Source organism: Pipistrellus hanaki (assembly GCF_964339955.1).
Source record: "Pipistrellus hanaki genome assembly, chromosome: 4".
In the NCBI taxonomy this organism is placed as follows: Eukaryota; Metazoa; Chordata; class Mammalia; order Chiroptera; family Vespertilionidae; genus Pipistrellus; species Pipistrellus hanaki.
In genome coordinates this window covers 73936501-73957010 of record NC_140506.1, presented here as the reverse complement: position 1 = coordinate 73957010, position 20510 = coordinate 73936501, and the positions used below count along the sequence as shown (strand labels likewise).

Genomic DNA, 20510 nt, shown 5'->3' with positions numbered 1-20510 from the left:
ATAAAAATATGTGTGTGTTGTGCACACTGACTTCTTATATTAGCTAGGAAAACAAATCTCTTTGGTAATGTTTTCATTTAATAATAATAATTTTAAAAGATCCATGAGATTCTACTGTAGAAGTCATCTCCTGATTTCATTTGTAAAATAACAAATTAGGTTTCCCCCGAGCACAAATTTGTAGGGTCCGGAAGAGGCAGAGGGCTGTGCTGGGAGAACATGGCGAGCCGGTGTCATTTTCAGGTGGGAAGAGCTCATGTGTGTGTGCTGTCTGGGAGGAGTTCCGACCTCACAGCCACCCTTTAGCTGCTGCGTGCACTGGCATGCACAGATAAAAAGTTGGGGTCCCCAGCCTCAGCTCCAATGAGATGCACAGTGATCTCAGAAATACATAAGCAGCGGTGTCCTTCTGAGTAACCGAGCCTCTGAAGATGCCAACTTAACCCTCACGTGCCATCCCACTTACCACCAAACCACACCCCTTCCTCCCCGCGCCCCGTTTCCCCAGACATAATCATGAAAACACCTCAGAAAGAAATGAATTAGTGTGTGAAAGGCATGAATGGAGTTTATTTATTACCCTATATCTACATTTTAATTTGAGGTAAAATATAAGCAACACATAAAAATGCCTATTTCTGCTACCATGTAATATAATTCTCCATTATGAATATTGTGATAAAGCTAATGAACACTCTATGCCATCACATACTCTAGCTTTTCATATAGCTGGTATTTTACAACTCTTATTGTCTGTGACATCTTAACACATGTAAGACTCTCCTACAAATGGCGCAGAACATCAGCGGGTGCATAATTAGCTTACGACCCCCCACTCCCCACACTGGAGCCTCACGTTATAAAGCAGAATTATAAAACAATGAAGGCAATACAACCCCTTGAGATAGATCCAAACTGGAACAGTGTTCCAAAAAAATCCACACCACAATAGGTTACAAGACAGTGAGGCTGTAGTGTCATTTAGCTTGCCCAAACACTCATACCTGGTCTTAAACTTCCGGTACACCATGCACTTTACTTGGGTAAAAAGTATTTGTGGAAGAGGTTCTCTGTATTCCATCTAGAAGCCACACGCTGAGATACTGATCTCTTATTGGCTATTAAGTACTCCAGATAGTTGGTTTTTTTTTTTAATTATGATAAAAAACGTATAAACCATGATAGATAGCTTAGGAAAAGGTTTAGTCAAATATACAGATACTAACTGTTCACTTAGTCATTAAGGAGAGCCGTGAACAAAAGGATCATTTAAGTGATTTTTCAAATAGAAAAACTAAAGAACTAAACTATCGTAGGTGTCTTCTTCACTGCAGAAGCTGAGATGTTCCAGCAGGAGATATCTTCACTTGATTGGAAAATAAACACCGTAGCTGAAGGCTCTGCCGAATCCATAAAAAAATCTGGTGAGATTCATCCCTGTCATTTTCCCTGTCGTTTTCCAGCATTGCTGTAAAATCCTTAAAATACATTCCAACGTAAACCAGCCATTCCAAATCTACAGTCACTCTGCTCTTTAATTCAATTCACAGAACTGCTGAAAAAGTAGACATTTCTATCTAAAAGTAGAAAAAAAGGTTTGTATAGAAGGTATTTCTGTTATACAAGTATATTACACAGCTTGGGGCAGTAACAGGTCCGAAAAGCTCTTCTCACCCACTGATACTTTAAGCTAAAATAGGAGAGAAAACCAACAAGAAAACAGTTAATCTGGTTATAGGAATTAAACACTCACAAACACCATAACTTAGTACTTATATCCATGAGCAGACAGTACGGGGCAGGCTCCAGGACAAGAGAGTCTGTATGAAAAGCACACTGCCAGCTGCAGGCGGGGACTAAGCTCCCTGGGACTATCACCAAGACACGTGACAGTTCAGGCCTAGTGAGATTCAACAGACATGTGACCAGTTTTGCTGATTCCTGCTCTAGGGCTGCCCCTCCTGCCACTAAGCTGGCTAAGTGTAAGAAGTCTGAAATAACAGGATCAGGCTTGTAATTTAACTATGTCAGATGCACAATGAACTGCGAATACTATCATTTTGATTAGGGGGAAAGTCAGTGTAGTGATACTAACTCAGTGAATTCCAATGTTTGGCCCTGTGAATTAAAACAAGATTGGCCCTGTGAATTAAAACATTTTCCTTTTAAGGCATTTATACCTTTGACTGACAGATATACTGATCCAAGGAAAAAAATCCTACTTGAATCTTCTAGCTAAAAACAACCACTTATGGCTTATACTTGGCCCCTGAAGGTGGGGCCACGTTGACGGCTGAAGCAGGGAACACACATAGGCTTATGAACATGCAGGTGGGCTCACTATGCACGTCCCGGACGCAGAGGCCAAGGTACCTGAGGAGGGAAGAGTCTACCACGTGGGGTCTGGTTCTTGCTTGATCTGAGAGCTTCCGTCAGTCTCCTTTATTTCTGCCAAGAATACAAAAGGGAACTGTTTAATAGCAAATCTGCTCAATTATAATCCACTCATACCAAACTATTTACTAACATAATCCAACAGGAATAAGAAGATACTAAAAATAATTACATTTTCAGAGATAACAATGTTTTCCTAGCTATAAGTTCTAAATTTTGCTACTTATATATTCAAAGCAACAAACATCCTAATTACATACGTATATAAATGACCTATACTATCCAGGTTATGTAGCAGTCGGTCATTTCACGGTTTCAGAATTCATTAAGAGTCATTTGCGGGGAGCCCTGGCCAGTCTGCTCAGTGGTTAGCGCATCAGCCAACAGACCAAAGGGTTGGTCTCTTTCTTTCTCTCTTTCTCCCTCTCTCCTTCGCTCCCCTCTACTCTCTCTAAAAAAAAATAAAAAAATAAAAAATCAATGGAAAAAATGTCCTTGGGTAAGAATTAAAAAAAAAAAAAAAAAAAAAAAAGAGTCATTTGGGGGAAACAGAACAAAAGAACCCATGAATCAACTCTGAATACAATGTTTCTGGGTATAAACTACAAATTAAATTCACCCAGAAACAAAAGAACAAAACCACCACAGTCTAGTTTAAAAGCTGTAAAAACACAATTAACCCTTTGTCCTAATAAAAGTCTTAAGGAACTTCAGTTTTTACCTTCTGTTGCAGGAACCTCCAACTGGCTTGGCTCAGCTGATTCTGAAAAGAAACACATGGGGCTTTACTGTAACAATGTCCAAAAGTTGCTTTCAATTATTTGAAGAGACCAGAGAAGAAAAAAGGAGAGAAAGCACCCTAGCAGTGTACACAAATCACAAGGCTAGAATAAAACAACAGCCATAGACTCTTGGGATTAAACACACAATTATTCAACTTAGACTTTCAAAAAATCTCCTTTTATGAAATGTGTTTACGTTAGCTTGCATAACTGAAGTCTTAGATAATAATCTTTATTAGCACAGCTCTAAAATGAAAGTAAGAAGTTCTATTTTTGTCTCCCTGCCCTTTCTACTGTGAGTTCCCTTTTAATAAAAAGCCTTTTATTACTTTCAATGAATCACAGTAGCAGGCCTAAACACTTGTTTCTAAGGAACTTTTAAAACCACAATAACACTTTCCCACCCAACACAATTTGGCTTACACCTACCATTATAAACAAATGGCATGAAGAATAAATTTAAAAAGACGACCTTCTCACTGAAAAACTGTCTTCTAGGCCATGGATCTCAGGGTTCCTGACCACAGACCTTCCCTGAGACAGTGGGATCAAAAGGCGTGTGGTCCACAGTTCTCTGTCAGGATCGACAAACTGAGCTTATACGGGCTTCCAAACAAAGGAGTCAAAGAAACAAGTGTGGGTGCATGTATACATGGGTGTGCTGTGTAAATGACTCTTCAAGTTACACAGGCATAAACATATGAGGCCACAAGTTTTATCTGATCTGTTTTACCAAAAGGGTAGGAGTATTTCTATGTTTATTACCCTCCTTAATTTACCTTGTATCACTGGGCCTTCTGACTCACTCTGATCAACCAGCTCTGAAAACAAAGCAAATTCATTTAATAGCACACTGTTATATCTGACAAGCATTTTTACATACATTCTATATTTTTATGCTCTAATTTTGCCATAATGGGCACTATTTTCCTTATTACAAGAAAGGAACAAACATTAAGAGTTCTGGTATGTCCCATCAAATAACCAACTCATAGTAATCACCACAAAATTCTATTATAGACGAGGACAAAATTAAACATTTTAACATAAAGTAAAAGGGCAGAAAAGATGAAAACACAATGTTCTTTGAAACTAAAAAATCATACAAAAGACAGGGGAATTGAGATTAATCAAAAAATAAAATATGTCCTCGCCGGTTTGGCTCAGTGGGTAGAGTGTCGACCTGCACACTGAAAGGTCCCAGGTTTGATTCTAGTTGAGGGCACATGCACAGGTTGTGGCCTTAATCCCCAGAATGAAGCATGCAGGAGGCAGCCAATTAATGATTCTCTCTCATCAGTGATGTTTCTACCTCTCTCTCCCTCTCCCTTCCTCTCTGAATTCAAAATATATAATATATATATATTTTAAAGGAAAATAATTATCAAGAAATTTAAATAATAAAGTTTCCTGGTGTGATTAAAGCTGAATGTCACAAAGATTATTTAAAATCTATGAAGCGCCGAAACCGGTTTGGCTCAATGGATAGAGCGTCGGCTTGGGGACTGAAAGGTCCCGGGTTCGATTCCGGTCAAGGGCATGTACCTTGGTTGCGGGCATATCCCCGGTGGGGGGGTGTGCAAGAGGCAGCTGATGGATGACTCTCTCTCATCGAGAGAGAGTTTCTAGCTCTCTATCTCTCTCCCTTCCTCTCTTTACAAAGTCAATAAAATATATAAAATCTATGAAGCAAAATATTCTTCTCTTTCATACTGACATTACCAGATACTAACATACTTGACCATGAAAGTGTGTATACTAAAAACAGAATCTACACAAAAAGAACTCATGGATTGGGGTTACAAACAAATTTTGATTAATGATAAATCAAAACTCAAAAGTTTGGAAGCAGAAGAGATATAACCAAATCAATGATCTGAGGTGTGAAAGCCAGAGGACAGGGTCCACAGAGTGAAGCAGTATGCCGCGGCAGGGGACAGGTGTGATGCCAGTACATCTCTCCGGTCAGGGGGGCAAATCAACTACTCACAAGGTTGTCATTTAATGGTCACTGATAAATCCTGAACATGAAACTGAAGAGTCTTACACTTCCCTAAAGAATAAACTTTAGAACTGGATGGACTTTTAAAAAATATATATTTTATTGATTTTAGAGAGAGAGGGGGAGAAACATCAATGACGAGAGAGAATCACTGACTGGCTGCCTCCTGCACACCCCTTACTGGGGACTGAGCCCACAACCCAGGCATGTGCCCTTGGCCAGAACTGAACCTGGGACCTATCACTCTTCAGGCCGAAGCTCCATCCATTGAGCCAAACCAGCTAGGGCTGAATGGATTTAAAAAAAAAAAAAATTAGAATAATAATGCTAATTGGAAAAGACTGAAATGACAAAGGTATTAGAAAAGGATCATTCTCACAAAATCATATGACCATACACTATGACGTGCACTGACCACCAGGGAGCAGATGCTCAACATAGAAAATGCCCCCCTGGTCGTCAGTTCATAACTGGCCAGCGCAGCAGTGGTGGTGGGAGCACCTTGGGCCTCCGTGGGAGCACTAAGGATGTCTGACTAATGGCTTAGGCCCACTCCCTGCTGGCAGAGGGATGTCTGACTGCCAGCTTAGGCCCACCCCCTGGGGAAATGGGCCTAAACCATCAGTCAGACATCCCCGAGAGGTCCCAGACTCTAAGAGGGCGCAGGCCGGGCTGAGGCCTCCCCATCCCCCAGTGCACGAATTTTCATGCACCAGGCCTCTAATTTTTAATAAAAAGTTAACAGAGCAAAAAATAAATAAAAATTAAAAAGTTACTAGAACACAAAATATACGAGCACAATTAAGTTTTGCTAAAAAAAAAAAAAAAAAAAAAGCATGCATATAAGCATAACCGGTGAGGGCATGTACTGGAGAGTAGGGGAGGCCAGGGGGAGGTCAATGAGGCGGGGGGGGGGGGGGGGGGGGGGGGAGGGAGAAGACATATGGATCACTATTTATAATACTTCAAACAATAAAAAAAAAAAGAGAGGAAAAAAAGCTATTTAAATTATGAACACCAGAGAAATGAAAGAACATGTATATGTTTATGCAATAGTATTTGAGAGCCCAATGTCTACCAGACACTTTGCTTAATATTAATAGAAGCAAGCTAAGTCAGATTAAAAAGACTCACTTATTCAAGCACAGTAATTACATAACATAAGTAAAAGTAATAAAAATAACTATAGACTGTATTTACTGAGGACATACGTAAGGCCAGGCATCATTCTGGGTCAGGGGTCACAAATTTCTTCATAAAGAGCCAATTAGTAAATATTTTAGACCTTGCAGGTCACATTTTCTGTAGCAAATTCTGTCAACTATGCCATAAACAAATTAGTCTGGCAGTGTTTTAATAAAATTTTATTTACAAACATGGGAAGAAGCTTGCTTCACATATATAATGAGTCATATTCTAAAACTCTCAAAGTAGGTACTAATATTATTACCATTTTGGGAATGAATAAACAGATTTTAAAAAATTAGGCAAACTTGCTCAATATTATATCTAGAAAGTACCTAGTGCTTTAACACTGTGGACTAAATGAACAATGACTTTGCATGGTTACTACTATGGGTGTAGTAAAATTTTACATTCTTGTGAGCTAAATATGTGGGCACACACATATCCCAAAAAAGACAATATCAAAGACTTCATGAAATACTCACGGTTATTAATCACAAGTCCTGGAAATGGTCTAAAGAAACAAATTATACAACAGTTTAATTTTACTCTATGAGAATTACAAGTACATTCAGTTTATACAACTAATTTTTAAACCATGTCACTTATGTGCTAGAATGAGAAATGTTATCTATAATGTTTTAATCTTACATACTTTTTGATCAGTCAATTGTTAGATATATAGAGTGTCCCTCCAAAAATGTATACACACTTTGCATAAAATCAGTATTTATTAACATATAGTTCATTTTCAAAATTAAGTGAGTTATCAGCTGTTAAAGCATATACATTTTTGGAGACACCCTATATATAGACGCATAGCTAAAAATCAATCATTAGAAAATGTTACAGTAAAGATGGTAGAAAAACAAAAAATAGAAACAAAGAAAAGGGAAAAAAGAGTAATTCTAGTGAAACAATCCAATGGAAGAAGGTGTTTTCCCATATCCTGGGGAATGGCATGGAAAATAAACACTGGTAAAGTGGGACAAAAATATGGAAATTGTAAGGAAAGGGTATTGGGAGAAGATGAGTGGATGAGAAAAAGCTTTGGAAGGTAATGCTTTTAGCTATTTCTCAGTGTTAGTCCTAAGCATGTACACTAGAGACCATGGTAACTTGACAATGAACTGACTGGGGTAGACTTAGTGATGCCTAAGTTTTTGTGAGTTGCAAAAGAAGAGTAAAGACACCTTGGGACTTGTAATTGGATGGATGGAAAGAGGACATTTGTTGTGCACTTATTGTGACAAGCACATATTAGTAATGTAATTCTCATAATGCTGTTAGAGGGTCGGTATAACCATCACTCCTGCTTTGTGGATAAGGAGCTGACGCTCTCAAAGGGAACAATTACCACCTCACCCCTTGCCTGACCTCCAGAGAATGAAGAATCAGCTCAGGGAGGAGGAAATCTAATGGTACAATAACTAAAGTATTTTATTTGTTCATAACATGGCAAACTTGATTCTGTTACTACATAGGTCTATGTTTTGGATGCAGATGCATTCATTCTTATGAGCAAACAGGTAACTCTCACTTACCTGATGACTGTGAATTTAATGAACTCAGCGGAATCTAGAATTCTTCTCATGGAGCTGATTTCCAGGTAACTGGGGGCTTTGAAGGACACTCCAGGAGGCATGCCATCAACCACCACACAGCCAGGGTTAATTGTGATTTTCCGGTAGGGAACTTTCACAGGGAAACCCATGCCAATAGCTTCACCTGCAGCGATAGGAACAGCATAAAAGCATAGGTTAACATACCGCTTTAGTGAGTGTTTAAAAAGCACATGACCAACATTAATTTTAAAAACTGTCTCCACTGTTAACTAAGGTCTTTGTACACTTCAAACAACCATACATATAAACCCTAGTTTTATTCACTTTAATATTCACCATTATCAATAACACATTTAATGTTTTCTTACTGAAAGACTTTAGCAAAATACTGATTTTATAACTTTACTTCCTTTTATATAAGACTAGAGGCCGATGCACGAAAATTGGTGCAGGAATGGGCCTTCCTTCTCCTGCTGCTGGCACCTGCTTTGCTCTGCCCCAAGCCGCCTTTCTTCCTTCCCAAGCTACCCAGAGGCCTGGAGCTGCTGGGGTGATGCAGAAGGCCTGCATTGTCACCATGGCGACAATGTAAGCAGCCTACCCCTCAGTGCCTGCATATGCAAATTAACCTGTCATCTTTGTTGGGTTAATTTACATACTCACATCTGATTGGCTGGTGGGCATTGCGAAGGTATGGTAAACTTGCATGTTTCTCTTCTATTAGTATAGATTGTAATTATCTGAGCATAATTTACTGGTCTTTAAAAGATACTTATTTTTTCCAATTTCATTTGATATTCTCAATCATAATTGATTTACTGAGTACTATTTATGTTCGTTTTCTAGCCCTTTCATAACAAAATTAGAGGCCCGGTGCACGAAATTCATGCACAGTAGGGTGCGTAGGCCTGGCCAGCAATGAGGGCAAGGAGGGCCTTCCTTCATTCCATGCTGCGCCCCCTTCGTGGTCAGCGCACGTCATATTGAGTGGTCAAATTCTTGGTCAAACTCCTGAGGGGACAATTTGCATATTACCCTTTTATTGTATAAAATATCACAGATTGTGTGGCCTCCACAAGATAAATTCATTTTCCCACAAGTTTGATGTTAGAAGTCCAAGACGGAGATCCTGCGCGGGAGCGGACGCCCCAGCTGAGACTGCTTTCCTGGCGCCACTCTTCCTACCATCTGAGGAGGCCGCACCCCCCCCCCCCCCCTCCTGTGCACGATGGCGACTCTTAAGGAAAAACTGATTGCACCAGTTGCCAAGGAAGAGGCAGCAATCCCAAGCAACAAGATCACTGTCGTGGGTGTTGGACAAGTGGGCATGGCGTGTGCCATCAGCATTCTGGGAAAGTCTCTGGCTGATGAGCTGGCCCTGGTGGATGTGTTGGAAGATAAACTCAAAGGAGAAATGATGGATCTGCAGCATGGAAGCTTATTTCTTCAGACACCTAAAATTGTGGCAGATAAAGACTACTCTGTGACCGCCAATTCTAAGATCATGGTGGTCACTGCTGGAGTCCGCCAGCAAGAGGGAGAGAGTCGTCTCAACCTGGTGCAGAGGAACATCAATGTCTTCAAGTTCATTATTCCTCAGATCGTCAAGTACAGCCCTGATTGCATCATCATTGTGGTTTCTAACCCAGTGGATATTCTCACATATGTTACCTGGAAACTAAGTGGATTACCCAAGCACCGTGTGATTGGAAGTGGATGTAACCTGGATTCTGCTAGATTTCGTTACCTTATGGCTGAAAAACTTGGCATTCATCCTAGCAGCTGCCATGGATGGATTCTGGGAGAACATGGCGACTCAAGTGTGGCTGTGTGGAGTGGAGTGAATGTGGCAGGAGTCTCTCTCCAGGAACTGAATCCAGCAATGGGAATGGACAATGAGTGAAAATTGGAAGGAAGTGCGTAAGATGGTGGTTGAAAGTGCCTATGAAGTTATCAAGTTAAAAGGATATACCAATTGGGCTATTGGATTAAGTGTGGCTGATCTCATTGAATCCATGTTTAAAAATTTTATCCAGGATTCATCCAGTATCAACAATGGTGAAGGGGATGTATGGCATTGAGAATGAAGTCTTCCTGAGCCTCCCATGTATCCTGAACGCTCAGGGACTAACCAGTGTTATCAACCAGAAACTGAAGGACGATGAGGTTGCTCAACTCAAGAAAAGCACAGACAATCTCTGGAGCATCCAGAAGGACCTCAAAGACCTGTGACTACAGGGCTGTAGGCTGTAGAAATGTAAGAACCACAATGTGATTAACCATGAGCCTTTAGTTTCCATCCACGCACATGGATCACAGTTTGCTTTTATCCTCCTAAATATGTGAATCTGGGCTTACGGAATCGAAGCCCATACCTGGTATAATGCTTGCAACATGAGTGCTTGAACAAATAAATTAACGATGGTAATGTGAAAAAAGAAAAAAAAAAAAAAAGAAGTCCAAGACCAAGGTGCCAGCATGGTTGTTTTGCTGTTTCTTACTGAAACAAAATTTCCTTTTTTTGTACTAAGCAAATAAAACTTACCAAATTTGCGACTGAAGAGGTCATTAACTTGTTCTCTTAGCTGTCTGGCTTTTTCAACCTTTGAAAGTCTTTCATTATCATCATCTAAAAAAAGTTAAAAGAAAACTCAATACTTTAATAACAGAATTTTAATTCCAAGTAAATGTTTAGGTTCTCTTCGTATCTCACTTTGTTTTTTGAATATTCAAGTATTTTAAACTAATCAAGATTGAAATGATTTATATAAATGATTTAACAATAAAACCAAATTGAAAATGATACTACTTTATTCCTGTTGTCAAAAACTTTACCTGCTATTTCATACAAATTTATTATTATTTTTTTTATTAATCCTCAACCAAAGATATTTTTTAATTGATTTTTAGAGTTGACGAAGGGGGAAAAAGAGGGAGAGGGGGGGGAGGGAGAGAAAGAGGAACATCGATGTGAGAGACACATCTATTGGTTGCTTCCCAAAGGTGCTCCAGTCCTGTAACCCAGGTATTTGTTCTTGATCAGGAATTAAACCTGTGACCCTTTGGTGTGTGGGCTAATGCTCTAACCACTGAGAAACACCAGCCAAAGCTAAACAGATTTTTAAAAACAAGACACTAGGTATCTGGGTGGTCACCAGGTTTTTTAGCTCACACCAAGTACAACGAACTGCCTAGAGATACTTAGCAAAAAACTGACAAGATGCTGTATTTGGTTAATTTCTGGAAGGAGAACACAACAATGTGCCTTAAACTCTATATCCCCATATCCTGAAAGTGAAAAAACCAAAGAGGAATCACCCCAAAAACCATGATAAAGGCAGAGAAATCATACCTGGAATTGTCACCTGAATGATGTTAAGATCTTCAACACCAGATGCAGTAGTGTTAACACTAGGTGATGAATTTATTTTTCCTTAAAATTATAACAGATATAAAGTAATTAAATCTTCTCTAATAACCTATATATATAAAAGCCTAAGTGATTATGACCACTCCATCAAACGACCAGTTATTATGATGTGCACTGACCACCAGAGGGCAGACGCTAAATGCAGGAGCTGTCCCCTGGTGGTCAGTGCTCTTCCACGGCCACCCTTCCACGGTCCCTCTCCCTGACCCTAATCACCCTGATCAGCCTGATCGGGACTGGGTTAGAAGGGCCCCAATGGCTCCGATCGCCCGCCAGGCTGAGGGACCCACCTGTGCACAAACTCGTGCACCAGGCCCCTGGTGTGTTATAATTCAGACTACATAAATAGTATTTTAACCCAACTTTTGTTTAAGGTTTGTTCCTTTTTCATTGAATATTTTGTCATTTTGCAACAGTAAGTGTCCCAAAAGGCTTTTTACTTTTTTCTCTTCCTTAAGCTTAGGATAGCAGACACATAGAGATTCTCAATTATTAAAGAACGAAAAACCACAATTCTAATTTTGTGGGCTTTTTCCTTTCTTTTACTATTTTTTCTACTACCCCAATTTTGAATGAGCTTTCCTGCTTTTAGCTCAATAGCTGTTCTTGAGACAATTTTTAAAATCACTGCTGCAAAATAAATGTCCAATCACAAGTTTTCTGTAGCAACAACTTACTCGGAGGGCTCTTGGAGGAGGAGGTGCTCTCCTTAATTGCTGTCTCAAACATTTCAGGCCTAAAAACAAGAAAAAAAACATTTTGTCAATTATCCAATAATAAAACATTAAAAATTAAACATGCAAAAGATTTTCTAACCAGTAATTCTCTGAAAATATACATTAGGTTCTTAGTAATGGAAAAACAGAAAAAGCAAGGTTATCTAAAGGAGCATATACAAAAAGACTAATTATAATTGTGATTATAACATCCACCCAGCCCTATCTAATTTAAATAGCTTCTTCCTGTGATTTCAAGGTAACCTGGAGAGATTCAGCGTTAGACCTGAGAATGGGAAGGAAATGCCCTTTATGAGGTGCCATGGGAAGGTAAGACAGGCTGTGAAAACTTGAACAAAAGAGTCTTTCTTAGGAAGCCGAAGCAGAGGCCACACCTCCAACAAACTTGGATGCAAGTACAAAAGGTGACCATTATGTTGGCAATGTCAGCTTTGATTATGTGACAGTAACTCTGGGTGACTCAAAAGTAAGTGTTAATAAACAAAGCCTAAAACTCATTTAAAATAATTCTTGAGCATTGTTACGTATTTTCTAATTTTAACTATTCCCACAAGTTTCAACTGTACTGGTTTAATTCATAGATCTCCAAACAAACCGGAGAGAAATTTAAATATCGTGTATGTTGGAGAAATAAAATGATTTTATAAAACTAAATCACTGCTTAAATTCCAGCTTGCATCAACCATTAAAAATACAACTGTGGGTAGACTGAACAAAATAAAGTTGTTATCCTTGTGATGAATTAGAGCCCTCCTTCCCTCTTTTAATCAATTATGAAAAATTTTAAACATATATAAAAGTATAACTTAAAGAGCTTTGTTGACACGAGGGCTAATATGGCCCAATTATATTACAAAGGTGAATCCACAAACCACCTCTCAGTGTCATGGCCAATCTCATTTCCTTACTTTTTAATAATGAACTTAATTTTGGCTTTGTTTCTGAGTATCTTCTCCAGCCGTGGAATGCCAAAAGTAGATGGTCGTCGGAATGGCACACCCTCAGGTAAGCCTTCGACATAAAAGTCTTCTGGGAAAGACTCAAATAATGCAAATGGCACTTTCACAGCTTGTTTAAGGCCCAGAGCTTCACCTATAAAACACACATATATTTCTTACATTTAGAACTTAAAATGCATTTTAAATTACATTTTGTGATAACAAAAATTACACTTAAAAAATTCTCGATGCTTGGATAAGCGTGAGAAATTATGAAATTCATATCTGCAAGACCCACACACTTCTAATAATAGCATAATTTAAATGTTGAACATTTTACTCTGCTTACATTCTTCAATTTTTGTTATTAATTCTCACCCAAGGATATTTTCCCCATTGCTTTTCAGAGAGAGTGAAAGGGACAGAAGGAAGGAAAAGGAGAGAAACTTCAATGTGAGAGACACATCAACTGGTTGCAACTAGGGAGGACTGCCCTTGAATAGGAATTGAACCAGCGACCATTCTTGCATGGATTGACTAACCATTGACCTACACAGGCCAGAGCACATTCTTCTCTTGCTAAAAAGGTGCCTTATGTTTGAATAATAATGCTTCAAAATAAACTTACCACATTTTTCATTGAAAAGATTTTCAACTTTTTGTTTTAGATCTGTGATTTTGGCATTCCAGGCCTCTGTACATAAAAAAACAAGATAGTTAATTTGTTGATAATATTTACTTATATACTTCCATGGTCAGGGATTTAATTTATTGTACATCTTTAAGTACAAAGTAAGAAAATACTTTGTACTTAACATGGTTTGACAACTACTCTAATCCTGAAACATTATTTAACTGTTTTATTATATCATTAATATGTTGGCTACAAATAAATGACATATGCTAAAGCAAATAAAGAAAACAAATAAAGCCCCCCAAACCTCCCAAAAGACAAGTATAGTATCTATTAGATATCGGATATAATTCTACCCTGTAAAATGATTTTGTATTTATAATCCTCCTCATAACCCAATGAACCAGGAAGTAATGTTTTCCCCATTTACAAATAAGGAAACCCGGGCACAGAAAAGTTCAGCAGCTTACCCAAGGTTACAGAATCATATCGTACTGGCAGCAGAATTGAACTTACACTGTCTGACTATAATCTATGCCTTTAAGTACTAATTAATAATATAGTAATAAAAAGAAAAAACAATCCCCCTCGTAAAATAAAGTATTTTTAAAATTTCCTTTCATTTAAAATGATGAAATCAAGACAAATAAAATCCATATTTACCAAAGGAAAACTCTCTCCCTCGAGGCTTAAAGGGAACGTTAGAGCCATTTGTCTGAGTAGGGGTTCGAACAGCGGAAGTCTGAGGGCTGTTGTTATTAGGGCCTAAAGAATTAAAAAACAACAGAATCAACACACACATTTAATCACGCCACAGAAGCCTCGCCTGCGCTGGAAAACAAAGCAGGTGTGAACAGCATATAAGCTCCTGCAATGAAAACAGCCACTGCTGCCAGCTGCACAGACTCCCACCCATTTTGCTATTTCTATCCCTACAATTAGGCATTCTCTCCCAAAACAGAATTAGCTTTCTGGCTCTTCGTAGTTACATTCAATTCACTTAATGCTTCATCATGCCCTCTTGGAGCCACGTAATTTTTGGTTACCCAAGTCCGTTTATGTTTTCCTTCCAACCCTAGAACACGAGCACAGCTTTAGGTGCAATTGTATTACCTCCAGTATCAAGTGTTCCTTTGGGTTCTCACCGACCTGATATGTCCATCCTTTGAATTCTTGGCACAACTTAGAAACAATCGTTGTTTTCCATTAAGTAAAAATGAATGTTAGTTTCAGTTATCCTTACAAATCCCAGCCCCGTTACTCTTTTTTACGTCGGGTCATCTAGTGCTTAAACTGGAGTGGGGAACCTTTCTTTCTGCAAAGGGCCATTTGGATATTTACAACATTCGTGGGCCATACATGCCTTAAAAGGTCCTGAGATAACAAGTATAGTTGGAACAAGATGCAAAACAATGCACCATAAGACATGTGATTATCTGTCATCATTCAAACTGTGTTACTCTATTTAATCAGTACCTTTTCTCCTACGTACTATGCTCTCTGGAATGGCATTTCTCTCTCTGGCTGGAGATATTCTACTCTTCCAGCAAAGCCTAGTTCACATGTAATCTTCTCTATGAAGCTTTCATAGACATCTTATGCAGTATCACATTGTTCATACTGTCAAAATCTATACGGTTTTAGCCCCAGGTTTGTCTGGTTCCTCAGCATCTCGGTCTTTCTACTAAAAGTAACACCATAAGCATCTTACTTTTTACTTGAATTCCTTGAGGAAAGCATGAAAAATTTGTGTATTAGAGAAATCTTCCTCAGATCAAAAATAGGAAAGTAAAGGATAGAGTACATTTAAAGTTGTTTGCTTTTTTGTTTTACTGATTTCAGAGAGAGGAAGGGAGATAGGAGACCTGGGCATGTACTCTGGCCAGGAACCAAACCGTGACCTTCTGGTTCTTCGGTCAACATTCAACCACTGAGCCACACCAGTCAGGCTACATTTAAATTCAAATTTTAACAGAAATTATTAAGCTGGTGTATAATATCCATATATTGAACAAGAATTCCTGATGCCTTTCATATGAAAAAACAGGTTCTCTGTGAATATACAAGATAACTAAATAGGGATGGATTAAGGCTCCACTTGGTATGAATTCCACAAATCTAATGGAAGTGTAGAAAAAAAAAACCTGATGATGCAGAAGGAACTAGTTTAACCTAAGGTACTGTTTTTTATTTTATTTTTTAGAATACATTTTATTTATCTTTATTATTCTTCACCTGAGGATATTTTTCCATTGATTTAAGAGAGAATGGAGATGAGAGACAGAGAGAGAGAGAGAGAGACTGTGATGTAAGAGACACACATTGATTGGTTGCCTCCCACACGGTGATCAAGCCTGCAACTGAGGCATATACCCTTGATCAGAATTGAACCTGGGACCCTTCAGTCCATGGGCTGCCTGGCAAATCAGCCCTAAACTTTTATTTCCTGAAAATAAAATAGGAAGTAAAGGATAGCAGGAAAAAAAAATTCCACACATTTCTGTCACCTTTAAAAGTCAGAAAAAAATTTTAGGGATTTTCTTCCAAGTAGTTTATAATATGCTCAATGTTAACCATTTTGAAAATTTCAATTAGAAACATTGAGAAATTTAGCTTTAATCAGGTAGTATATTCACATCTAAAACTAGTATTATAAAACCTGAATTTCTGAATGTTTCTAATTTTTGCATAAAAATACACATAGTAATCTGAATAATCAACAAACATAACCAGTGAAGTGGAGAATCAACAGAAGCATGCCCCAGCGTGGCTCACCTTCCACAGTGACCTCAATTTCAGGAACCTTTGAATTACTCCCGGGGCTCCGTGGTCTTTTTGGGGACTGCAAGGCTGTCAAGGAAGCACATAATTATTTTTGCACATTGTAAGAAAAACAGAAGGGGATGCTTTATAAGAGCAGAGTATTAAAATTCATACAGTTTGGCTCTTTTCAAAGAAACCTGAAGAATTAAACTGGTAGTGTTATCCTCCACATGAGTCTCAACAAAGCTGTGGAAACATGAACGGAGGATTGCAAACATGAAATTTTAAGTGAATGTTTGAAAAAACAAAAGGTCCATTAAATAAACTACCTTAAAAATATTGGTCAGTGATTCAGTATGATTTAGGTAATGTTGAAAAACAATGTTTTAATGCACTGAAGTATAATAAAGAGTATATGTAATCTCTTACCTTTAGTGTTTATTTTACTAGCCATTCCTGGAGGCAAGTAGGAAACAACTAGTTCCGGTCTAGAGGAAAAACAAAGAAGCATTATAATAACCAGTATGATATGGTCTTCATAGCTGGTAAAAATGATCATGACCAATATTTTTAATAAAGGTGATCACAGGATCATTCTGTAATGCAACAATAATGTCTACCTTACTGAACCTAAAAATCTATTATACTTTTCCTTCCTACATCTATCACTTAAATGATTTTAGGAAAAATAAATAGCTTCTTTCATGAAAATTAACACTAGTTTCTGCAGCTTTTAAAATTATGGAGACATTAAAAGCAATTACATAGTAAAAAAAAATAATAAAACAATAAATAAAATTATGGAGACAATAAGAAACTTAATCATTGAGATTCAGTTGTCCCTAAGTTTAACCAGGAATAAGAGAGAAGATAAAAATCGGCATTTTCGTCCTCCATGCAAATATTCAGGCACATTAAGAGAAAGTTGTCTCTAACTAACTTGAATATCACCATTGTGAGGCAGGTGTTATAATTCCTTTTGTATTAATGAAGAAAAATCAAGTAAAAGTAAAAAAAACTTGCAAAGGCAATGGACAATGCCAGGACCGTGGCTCAGAGCCATGCTTTTCCATCATGGATGTCAAAGGCTTGGCTGTCACATGTAGCTAGATAATAATTTAAATGGAAATAATAACTTTATCGTAATTCCAGAGATGACTGCATTGGCAAACAGAACGCACTTTTTAACAACAAACTTGATTTTATTGCTGCCACGGACAATCCGTTCAAGTCGTGGAATTCCAAACCAGGTCGGGCTTCGGAAGGGAATTCCTTCTGGCAAGCCTTCTACATAAAGGAACTCAGGGTTTGATTCAAACACAGGGTATGGCACTTTTACTGCCTCTGTGAGCCCAAGAGCTTGAGCTGAAATTGGGAAAACAAACAAACAAACAAATAAACAAACGGCAGGTAAAATTTTACCTTTTATTTTTCTCTTGACAGCATTATCTTTTTATGTTTTATCTTTTTAAGAGGTGTAACTAACATATAACATCATATTAGTTTCCAGTGTATAATATAACAATACAGTATTTGTACATATTGCAAAATAATCACCACAATTAATCTAGTAAACATATGGACATTCTCAAATATGTTATGCAAAAGTTCCCTACAATCTATTAATATCCATTCAACAGGAAGGCTTAGTATATTGTGCAAAACTGAAGAACAGGCCTAAAAAATAAGTACTTTTAGGATGAACATTTTAACACTTCATATCAAAGGGACTAGTCAAAATTATGTCTGTGCTCTGAGCAGAATGAACTATAGCACGTTCCCAGCCTTTGTATGTCACCTAGATGCAAGATTGATGTTTAAAAAATAAGTTGCATAAGATGTATCTAAGCATAACTCAAGTTAGAGATCAGAGGCCGAGTAATTAAGATTCCTGATATAGGACACAAACGTCAAAATGACGGATGGGAACACCCAAGGAATACTGCTCTCTCTCCCACTCCTCACTTCCTTCTCCATGACAGGTACACCCAATCAACTGAAACGCTCTTGCTGAGCCTCCTCAGAATCCTTATCAACACATCACTCCAGGAAACCGCTGTCAACAAATCTATGTTGAAACATATGGTGAAACCTATTGGCCATTCGGTGTTAGCCAGATTAGAAGTACAGCAAAGGAAGTGAGATTTAGCCCAATTCCTCCCTTGCTCTCCCATTTTGACATATGAGAAAACTGAATCCAAGAAAAAGAAAATTGTTCAGTTTGAATAGTGAATTTAGTAGCAGAAATAAAACAAAACCCATTTGGGACAGTCCTTTTTTAGGTCAGGAACTGATATAATTCATTCAGAACACTGCATTTCATTTGTTTTTCAATTAAGACATAATCACTGAATTTTACTTACCAAATTTCAAATTAAAAATCTCTTCCACTTGCTTCCGTAGCTTGGTAATTCTGACATTCCAATCTTCTTTGACTACAAAGCAAAAATAAAGCTAATTAACAATGCTCCTTATTGGTACTGACACCAAATTAGATTGACTGCTGTTCTTTCCAGTGATGCTCTTTTTTAAAAAAATTGAGATGTGATTGACATATAATAGTGTATTAGTCTTAGGTGTATAATCCAGGGAAGCTCTAAATTCAATTTTATTTAAGAACAAAAACACTGGATCTTAAGGAAATAATGATTTCCTGCCCTAGCCAGTTGGCTCAGTGGATAGAGTGTTGGCCACAGACTGAAGGGTTCCAGGTTTAATTCTGGTCAAGAGCATGTATGTTGGTTGCAACTAATCGATATGTCTCTCTTATACTGATGTGTCTGTCTTTACCCCTTCCTTCCACACTCTCTAAGCCAATGAAAAAATATCTTCAGGTGAGGATTAACAATAGCAACAACAACAATAACAACAACAACAAAAAGAATGATTTCCTGCACTTGTCAAATATCAAAAGAACGGAGATAGACAGGGTTCAAACTTAAGTTCGCATTGTAAATAAAGAACTTGTTCATGTTCAGCCTAGCCAGTGTGACATAGTGGTTGAGTGTCAATCCCTGACTTAAGAAGTAGCTGGGCCGAAACCGGTTTAGCTCAGTGGTAGAGTGTCGGTCCCGGGTTCGATTCTGGTCAAGGGCATGTACATTGGCTGCGGGCACATCCCCGGTGGGGGATGTGCAGGAGGCAGCTGGTCGATGTTTCTCTCTCATCGACGTTTCTGGCTCTCTGTCTCTCTCCCTTCATCTCTGTAAAAATCAATAAAATATATTTAAAAAAAAAGAAAAAAAGAAGTAGCTGGTTTGATTCCCGGATGGGGCATGTACCCATATTTTGGGCTCAGTCCCTGGTGGGGTGGCTCATCAATGTTTCTCTCTCATCAATGTAACTATCTCTCTATTCCTTTCCCTTCCTCTAAATAATTTTACACTAATAAAAGAAACTTGCAAATTGACTGTCACTCCGCTATGCACACCAGCCAATCAGGAACAAGTATGCAAATCAACACAATAAATATGGCAGCAGCTATGGAGCTGGATTGAGCAGGAGGCTTGGGTTTCCCCTGGCGACAGAGGAACCCAAGCTTCCTGCCCGCCCTGGCCTTCATTGAAGGAGTGGCTGGGGGGGGTCTAGGTCGCTCGGGGGCGTGGCCAGCCTGCAAACAATCATGAGCCCCTTACCCAAGCTGGCCCAAAACCCCAGTGGGAACCCCCACCCAGAAGCAGGTGTGGCCAGCTTGAAAACAGCCTCCAGCCCCTCACCCAGGCTGACCATGCCTCCAGGGGGGAGGGTCCCTGCTGGGGGGCATGGCCAGCCTGCAAACAGCCATTAGCCCCTCACCCAGGCTGGCCAGGCACCCCAGCGGGAACCTCCACCCTGATCCGGGACATCCTTCAGGGCAAACCAGCCGGCTTCCACCCATGCACCAGGCTCTATCTATACTAATAAAAAGGTAATATGCTAATTAGACTGGGAGACCTTCCAGGAAACCTTTTGAATGTTCTTCTGGACAAAGCCATGGTGGCAAGGCTGAGGTAGAGGCAGTTAGAGGCCAAGAGAGGAGGGCAGTTGTGGGTGAACAGGCCGGTAGGATGGGGGGCCATTGGGGGTGATCAGGCTGGCAAG

The 20510-nt window shown here is 38.8% G+C and overlaps 2 protein-coding genes across 9 annotated transcripts in view; one reads left to right on the top strand and one right to left on the bottom strand.

Moving 5' to 3' along the window:
* Positions 1-542: 542 nt before the first annotated feature.
* GTF2I (general transcription factor IIi) overlaps positions 543-20510 on the bottom strand; it is a 99546-nt gene continuing 79578 nt past the window's right edge. For 7 of the 8 annotated variants that reach the window (XM_084881989.1, XM_084881982.1, XM_084881986.1 and 4 more), the window contains 16 exons: positions 18794-18865; positions 17612-17795; positions 16860-16918; positions 16443-16517; positions 14331-14432; positions 13662-13727; positions 13004-13187; positions 12036-12094; positions 11281-11361; positions 10474-10557; positions 7908-8091; positions 6849-6877; positions 3956-3997; positions 3116-3157; positions 2374-2448; positions 543-1690 (listed from right to left, as the gene is read on the bottom strand). In XM_084881989.1, the coding sequence (XP_084738115.1) occupies positions 2390-2448; positions 3116-3157; positions 3956-3997; positions 6849-6877; positions 7908-8091; positions 10474-10557; positions 11281-11361; positions 12036-12094; positions 13004-13187; positions 13662-13727; positions 14331-14432; positions 16443-16517; positions 16860-16918; positions 17612-17795; positions 18794-18865 (1322 nt within the window). In that variant the 3' untranslated portion in view covers positions 543-1690; positions 2374-2389. The remainder of the gene's footprint in view (positions 1691-2373; positions 2449-3115; positions 3158-3955; positions 3998-6848; positions 6878-7907; positions 8092-10473; positions 10558-11280; positions 11362-12035; positions 12095-13003; positions 13188-13661; positions 13728-14330; positions 14433-16442; positions 16518-16859; positions 16919-17611; positions 17796-18793; positions 18866-20510) is intronic. The other variant, XM_084881983.1, reaches the window with a different exon arrangement.
* Positions 9059-10385, top strand: LOC311621675 (L-lactate dehydrogenase B chain-like). The gene is given in 3 exon segments (XM_084881998.1): positions 9059-9827; positions 9829-9955; positions 9957-10385. Coding segments are annotated over 3 exon segments (1002 nt in total). The 5' UTR covers positions 9059-9156; the 3' UTR covers positions 10161-10385.